This window comes from Perna viridis, chromosome 1 (assembly GCF_037379345.1).
Source record: "Perna viridis isolate PV_CMFRI_1.1 ecotype Kerala chromosome 1, ASM3737934v1, whole genome shotgun sequence".
In the NCBI taxonomy this organism is placed as follows: Eukaryota; Metazoa; Mollusca; class Bivalvia; order Mytilida; family Mytilidae; genus Perna; species Perna viridis.
The window spans coordinates 35117340-35125855 of record NC_142445.1 but is presented as its reverse complement, the minus strand read 5'-3'; the positions used below and the strand labels follow the sequence as shown (position 1 = coordinate 35125855).

General features: G+C 34.2%; 1 protein-coding gene across 1 annotated transcript; it reads left to right on the top strand.

Moving 5' to 3' along the window:
• Nucleotides 1–4868: 4868 nt before the first annotated feature.
• Nucleotides 4869–7955, top strand: LOC148628512 (DNA-binding protein inhibitor ID-2-A-like). The gene is made up of 4 exons (XM_088588809.1): nt 4869–5302; nt 6029–6595; nt 7100–7162; nt 7593–7955. The coding sequence occupies exons 2-3, from the start codon at nt 6305–6307 to the stop codon at nt 7136–7138; spliced, it is 330 nt and encodes a 109-aa protein (XP_088444935.1). The 5' UTR covers nt 4869–5302; nt 6029–6304; the 3' UTR covers nt 7139–7162; nt 7593–7955.
• The last annotated feature ends 561 nt before the right edge of the window (nt 7956–8516 follow it).

The following is an 8516-nucleotide window of genomic DNA, read 5'->3' as shown; positions in this document are numbered from 1 at the left end:
ACCACGTCAACGTTTAACCTCTTTTTTTTTAATTTTTTATATAGTAAATTGATTTTCATATTACTTAATATAAAGGTCCTTGCATTCTTTGCAATATTTGACGAGCTGCTAAATATAACGATCATTCCCAATGAATTTCATTTAAATCAACTACTTAAAATTCCTTCTTATACATAGGAAATATAGTATTTAATTTTTAAAAAGGCAATTTTATTATATATTCTTGCAATATCTCTGTATACTTTTCCAAAATATTTGTGCTATTAGCCTATATCATTGTATGTATTTAAGAACAACGAAAAAACTTGTTAATGAAAATGCCTTTTGCACAGAATAAGTTATTTCAAATCAGGTGTTCCGCATGCACTACACGTGCATCAATACAAGTACATGTACGCATCTTCGTCTTATGCGTCTCGGCATCCGTTGAAGCATAAATGTCAAAACAAAGACATAAAAATGAAAAGACTGATCTATATGACATTTATTCATCAGAAATATCATGGTCCATCATTGCCGACAATTACGGACCTTGTCTTTGATTTACTGAGGTCTGAGTGATTTATACGAAATGACATCATAAATGTCAGCGAATATGTCATTAGAGTTAGTGTATTCTAACTTTTTTTTTAGATGTTTTTGATTTGTTTTTACAGAGTTTCTAGTCGTCAATAACTTTTTTTGCGAACCGTTATCAGGTTATTGGGACTTTGCTATGTTCGTGTGTAAACTTAATATTTTATAAGAAAAAAAAAACCCATAAATTATTAGCAACAGACAACTCTTTTATATATATATATATATATATTTGCTTATTACTTTCTGATTTCTTGATGTAAAATCTGGTATGGACACATAATAGGCGATGGTTTGTGCCAAAAAAAGAAACAACTTTTATTTATAAAAAAATATCATAAGGCTTTATCCGTAATAAGATGTCTTACTTAAAGTTATGTGTATTTACTTGCACGAAACAATCAAAGCTTAGAGTGGACAACGGATACTATAAAATAGCCGGCCTTGAGATTTAAGTTCGTGTTCGCGAAGAACTTTTAAGCATAAACAGACTCGACCCTATGTGTCGCAAAAAATTAATATAAACGGTCATTTTCGTTAATAGTTGCTTTAGCAGTTCCGGTTGTCACATTTATGGATGGTGAACTATCATTTTATCGGCTAGACCGAGATGTTTATGAGGTAAAGACGGTCATGATGTGTAAATATAGGTGTATGATTTCAAATTCATCTCAATAAACGCCAGATATAACGCCTTGAAGCTTGCCTGGTCTGAAAATTTGTCATTTATGTGAAATGGTGCAAAAAATAAGGATGACCGTTTTGTTCATTGCCTTAAGGCAGCAATGTCCATGTATTAGACAAATTCACTTCCGAACGCCCGATGTATAGTTGCATTCATTTCTTACAAAGTTCTTGCTGTCTTGCCTAAGTGGTTACATCAGTAAATAACAATAAATCTATTAGTTGCAAACGCGTATGCACAGCAATTGGACGAATTTATATATTTCAGAGACGACTTCCGCATATACTTCCATTTTACATTGAGATAAACCGAGACAAATATGTGTTAGATCGATAAATACCAATGGGAGCAAACAGAACAGACGTTTGAATTTGATACATGTACCAAAAAATACTTAGATTCAGACATGAGATGTTAAATACATGTTAAAAGACGTATTTCCAACTCTCTCAGATCACTGATTTTCATTTTATTTGTGTAGTGTATAACCATGAATCAGTTTTCATTAAATCGAGGTAAATGTTAAAAGCACATTAATTGTTCAACAAGACCTGAGCAAAGCAGTACCATTCTAAATATCGGCACACAAAATAGGATAATAAAAAAATGAATTAAAATAAAAAAAAGCGTCAATAATGTGTCAAATCCAAGTACGTGACCAGAACGTTAAAACAGGAAACAATGACTATATATTCATAATGTAGCGAACACAATAAAATAAAGTAATATATATATATAAAAACTGGAGATAAGAAAAAGACATCGAGCAAAAAAACTATAAAGCACTAGCAATCCGAACTCTCTACAAAAACTGGTAGTGACATCCGGTACTCCAGAAGGATAAGCTTGCACTGCTCCGCCATCGACGCCCTTCACGTTGCAAATAAGTAAAATCCTGTAAGAGTCTATCTATGTGGGTGAGAAGACCTATATCTCATCTAGCTTGTCAAAGGAGCTATACCACTGAATCTAGTAAGTGTCAAGCTCGTCGGGTTATCAATCCTGTGAGAGAAAGTGCTTATATCCTGACTTTTACATTTGGTCTGTAGCCTGAAGAAATTAGTCATACTTAAAGAAGGAATTTTATGAAAGTCGTTATATTTTCCTGTAAAACAAAATTAAATTCTTTTTCTTTTTTTGTTAATCATATTATTTGACATGGTAAGTGTACTTCTTATCTTGTTCCCTAACAGTAGCATTCACTAGAAGGAATCGTAAAAGTTACTTGAAAATCTGGAAATATCGAAGTGCCGATAAAAAAGCTGAGATGTTATATAAGATAAATCTATGGTCAACCACCCAAATACACGCTCGAGAAAATAAAAACTGGCAAGGAAAAACAAGAAGGAAAAGAAAAAAAAAAAACAACACACACCAACACATAACAGCAATCTTCATGATCCATTTTTATTAAAATTAACACATTAGCCTTCAAAGAACAAATGACTTCACATCGACTTCTCTGAGACACTTTTCACATCATTTTCCGGTACATTTTCAGTGTTTAGGAGAATTTGACACCTGAGACCCAACGGGACAAACAACAGAACAACGAAAGAAAGGCCCTTTCCGTACGTGATTCGCGTGATTAATGTAAACGTCGAATTTTGATCATACAGCCATGTCTCTCTGGTCATGTCAAGACCGGGAACATTAAAAGATTTCTAAATGATCCTAAATCATAAAATGACAGGACATATACGTGGGAATTCCTTGTCTCTGCTTGATATATAGTATTTAGCAGGTGATAGCTATCCTAGGGCATTACAGGTGCTCTGTAAATAAATTTCGTGTTGTCAGTCTGCAAGATCTCCGTCACCTTACCTTTATGTCACGGAAGAAAACGGCGAGTTAATCGATTTAAAAACAACTAATTCAGGAAAAAATGAACAATTGTTTATATAGTTGCTAAGATTATGAATTTTAGCGTAATTTGGGACCAGGGCAAATGCCAGATAGGCGTATATGCATTGTTTAATCTATCAATTTTGCACAGTTTTATCTTAAGAAATCCAAGTAACATGCTTTTACCTGAACATACATCTTTATTGATACAAAGAGATTTGATTAACTTATCGTGGGAAAATCCAGAATATGACATTATATTTGTTTGCTAAATACAGGTTTTGTTTGCCGCACCTGTGGCTATTATCAGAAATGACATAACATTTAGCCGGGTCAATTTTGCAGGTGTTCAGGTGTTAGATGGCCGCAGAGAATGGTCAACTTATTATCTTTATGTAATAATTACCGCATTTTGCTTAAGTATTTGTCTTTCCTATTATTGAAGCTTTTATGGGGGATAAATTGACATTTTGTCCTGAAGGTTTCGATCACCTGTGAGTACAAATAATTAGTATTTATTCAATGGGTAAATAAACTAAAGATCAAATTAATTTGGTTTTGTCTTCAATTGTAATTTGCAATGGAAAATTACAATTTCTCAACAAAAAAAAAAACCTTTAATCTACAAACACCTAATGATATCCATTAGTGGTATAGTTAAAGAAAAAACAAAAACAAAAACAAAAACAAAAAAAAACCAAGTAAAACAAACAATAATGTTTGCAAATTACATATAATAGGATAACCAACTGACGTTTTCTTATGTGTATAAGCTTTATGGTTAAGGTGGAATGTTACTGTAACATTCGGGAAAAAAATAGCTTGTTGTGACTTGTCTAAAGTTCTCAACGTGTATTAAAATATTCTAATGACAAGCATCTGTTTGTATTGTACGTTAAAGCTTCTGAAATCTTCTCACAGAAAACTTTTAACTAAATGAAAACAACGGACCACCTCACAAAGTGGGAGGAAATATTAAGTAGCTTTAGGTTCACCGTTTCTGAAATAAAGTTCCAGAGACACATGATGGTTCCAAACGATGTAATGTTTATTTATAATTTCTCCATATCATTATTTTGTTAACGTCCCGAAAGAAAAGGATTCTTACATTCCACAAGCGTTTCTGTGCGCGTTCAATCTATTCCATGATTAAAGGTTTTTTTTTCAAGCTATCTGAACTCGTGGGACAGATGGGATTTCTGCACGTTGTAAGAATCAAACACAGGGTAGACTTTGGTCGTGGAGCATGATTGCTAACGTCAGTCGTCTCTTATATTCAATGTCTTCGTCAAACCTTTAATTCAAATGTAATAGAATTAAAGACATTATGTTTCAGAAAAAAAGTTTCACCCATTCAAAACGGCGGCCATAGTGTGTTTTCTGCGTGATACACACTCTAAATAGCGTTTATTTCATTCACCTTGTTCCGATAGCTATCTGTCAATGCCACTTTCATCAGTCTGTGACATGTTAATCAATATCGCAAATTACAATTTAATACTTTTTTCAAGGTTCAGTTCGAATTATATCGTATGAATTGCGAAGTTACTCGAGTGAGGCAAGTTTTACGTTATCGTACTGAAAGAACCTTAGAAATGTACTACAGTCGTTACCGATTGGCCTAGTTTACCTGTATTAACGAGATTGGCACGCGACTCTGTTTACTTCTACACCGTTATCATCGGCCTAACAAAAGATCTACGTCATCAAGTCCCTCCTACTTTTGATATTGTATACAAACGGCACGCGCCAATGTCAATCGTATCAAAACTGCCACGCGACTTACTACTTTATGGATGCAAATGGTGAAAAAAGTTTCTTAAAAGTAAATAATTTGAAAATTCGATTTCTGGACTTATTATTGGATTTTTTGTGGCCATTTGTTCTAAATCTTCAGGTGGGAGGAAATGGCAGCTGGTCGACAATCATTTTTATGGATTTTCCAGAGTTCATTGTTGGGATTAAACAGCTGTATCCGACATCCTGGATGAAACTCTCTCACCTGTTTTCCTCAAACGTGGGGAAAACAAACTCTACGACATCTGTAGTACCTTCTATAGCGTGGGAATCATGTGTTATTAATCAATTCTCAATTTCATAGAGGATCTGGCAAAATACAAGATGCCGGTTACACGGTGTGATCATCATCTGCTGTAGTCGCATCCGAGCTCTACAAATGGCGGACATTTAGAAAAAGTACGAAACTTTCAATTTGGTCTGAAAGTACAGATCACTTTTGCTGACATTGTGAATTTTGTATTTTCTTATTATCTTTTAATTGGCAATTTAAAAATTTTATCGTCTACTGTGCATTGTGAGAACATATCTCGTTTAAACGCATTGTAAATACACTGAATAACATCTTTCTTTTTTAAAGATTGATAACTATACAGGTGTACCTGAAATATCTGAAGAATTGAGAAGATTTTGATAAACTTGTATGCCCCACTACACTGTTATTTATTTTTGTTAATCTATGAAGAAGTCTGGCGCCAGTACTATCGAAACTAAATAGTATTAGTATATAGAATATATGCAAATGTGCAGGTGTCTAGGGGTGTGAAATATCATTGGGCCGAAGGTGACAAATTTTAATGTAATTTATCAGTCACTCTAGGACGGTAGCTTTGAAGTTTAGTTTGATTGGCAAAGGAGTAACGTTAGCGACCGCCTGATCGGCGCCGAGCTGGGGTAAAGTATATAGTATGAAAGGGTGACGTCAAAATGTCGGCGCCCGAATGTCGCCCAATTTGAAGTGATTTTGTCGTTAATCACTTAAATTCATGTGCCATGCGAAATAAGCTTACTTTTTGGTTATTTTTTTTAATCCATCTAAACCGTTTTTGTAATTAAAACACCTGGATTACCTTAATTCTTTCCATTAAAATGGTTGTACATATAATTCGTTCTTTTGTTTTACAGCATGCCATTGAGAAATTATCCTCCCTCATGGGCGGAGTCACTGTCATTGATCTTGGAATTATACTCTGATTGGATGTCATATTTGAGTAATGAATATTCACCGAGCATTATTCATTGGGACAAGTAGTGGGCGGAGCTTATGTTGATACATTTGTTTATTACCACAGACTATTGATATTTGCACACATATTTAGAATTGTCACAACTCCGAACACTACTCAGTGAAATAACTTCATTTGAATTTTTTCTTTACGGATATTAACTAATTCTACAACTATGAAGGCTGTTACACAAGCTTGCGTTAGAAATACTGAATTCGGAATTAAACAGGAAAAGCTGATGAAGCCTAAACACGAAGACTCCACAGAAATGCAGCAGTGTTTCTCAAAACTAAAGGAGTTGGTGCCGTCAGTTCCAAAGGACATTAAACTCTCTAAGACCCAGTTGTTACAACATGTGATTGACTATATTTTAGATTTGGAATCTACTTTGGACGTTCCTGTTATTACTGCTGGTGCATGCAGATCGCCATTATCGGAGAAATGCCAACCAAATATCATTGGTGATGTAAGTTTTAATTTATCAAGATTTGTTTTACTCATCACTTTTTAATATGACTACATTGGATCGTTTTAGGAATGTTAAATCTATATGAGTTACGTTTCTCGAAGTCATGGGACTATAAATCGTGATTTATTCTCAGATTTACTTTGAATTATTTTATTGATTTTTCCTTGTAACAGATTTGTATATTTTATGTAAATTCCTCCACATTTGTTAGGCATTGTCTCATTTTACATGAATTGCGAAGATTTTTCTGTCTTTACAAGATACTGAATTACAACACCATGATGAATGTCCTTTTTTACTCATTCAGAGATTGTCAAAATGACCAGATTTCGTTTACTAATTCGTTTTGGAAGCATTTCTGATTTCTGTTCTCTGTTTCATCAACTATCCTTCGTGATATTCCTACACAGAACACTGTACATGAAATTGACGTAACCAATCTAATTAACTGTCAGTCATATTGTGTACTTTTAGTTATTGTTATTATATTTCATATTTCAGTTTATTATTGAAGAAGAAATGTGCGAGGAGAAATATTGAAGACAAGACCCTACTATTAACAAGGTAATTATATTTTTCACTTAGACCATTTCTCACAGGTGTTCGGTGGATAGTTAACATACCGCGACATACTGGCGCCGTAGTCTGACGTCTCAAACAGGTGTTCTCAATACACAGCTGCGAGTGTTTATTCTTTAACTTGTTTTATGGCAATACACATTTCTTGTTGATGATTATATTAATTATACTCCTGATTAAGAAACTTTGATGTTACAGTCAAAGAACTTCGGTATAGACAAGGACCTATTATGAAAACCACTAGGGACAAACATACATTCCTTCACGAGAAATCCTCACTGGCACAACAATTCAATCAATCTTGTAAACAATAGCTTCTCTTTACATCAATCAACTTGTTTATTTTTGTGTACCTGACATGAGATTAGTTAATGAAACGAAATATACTTAATTATCTACCCTTTCGTCTTTTCAGGGTTGTATAATGCGGTAACTGGCCGTGATCGTCTGCTGATCTACTAAACCAGTGTTGTCGTACCACGACTTTGCTTTAGTTGGCGGAGTTGGTGACCCCGACGGAACTCGAAAAACAGAGATAGTCGAACATGCGTTGCCAAGTTCCCCAAAGCTTCAGGGATTTTAAGTTTTTTCAGTTTTCAGTTACAGTACTGTATATTAACTGTAATTATGTTCGAACAATCTAAGGTGTAGGAAGTTGAATAGACTTACGAACGCTTTACCACCGAGTTTATTTTGTTGTTACACAAACTTATTTTATATATTTTATTACTTGTTTTTAATTTTATAAAGAGTTCATATTAAAATGTTTCAATTTGTATGAATTGGTCTTGAATTTCTCATGACTTCGTTGAAGTACATCGCACTCAAAGTCTGTCGCCACAGCGGAAGTGTTGTCTTTTTGATCTCTCAAGTGGAGGCGACAATGTTTTAATCATCAAGTGGAGTAGACAAGTGTAATACTTAGGTTTAGTCTTTCATTAACAAACGAAGATTTTGTATTTCCTTGTGTTACTTACAAGTACTTATAAAGCTCTAGGTTTCGATTTCGATTTCATGTCCTACCCGATATGTTGTACATTCAGCAAACCTGTAATGCTTATACTCGTTGGCTCTAGTTTAATATGAACTTACTATGACCTTGAACCTTGGTGAAACGCGCTTAAACCACTTATATAATAGTAAAACTAACTATGAAACTGAGCAGGGAATGAAATAGATAAAAAAAAAAGACAAAAACCTATCGCAATTTGAGAAATTGAACCACACGTACGTTGTGTGACAGCTTAGCCCTAGGAGTTGCTGTTGGCTTGGCGTGAAATGTCAGAATGAAACCCCTTCCGAAACCGATATCGGCACAACGTCTTCAAGAAGCACGAAT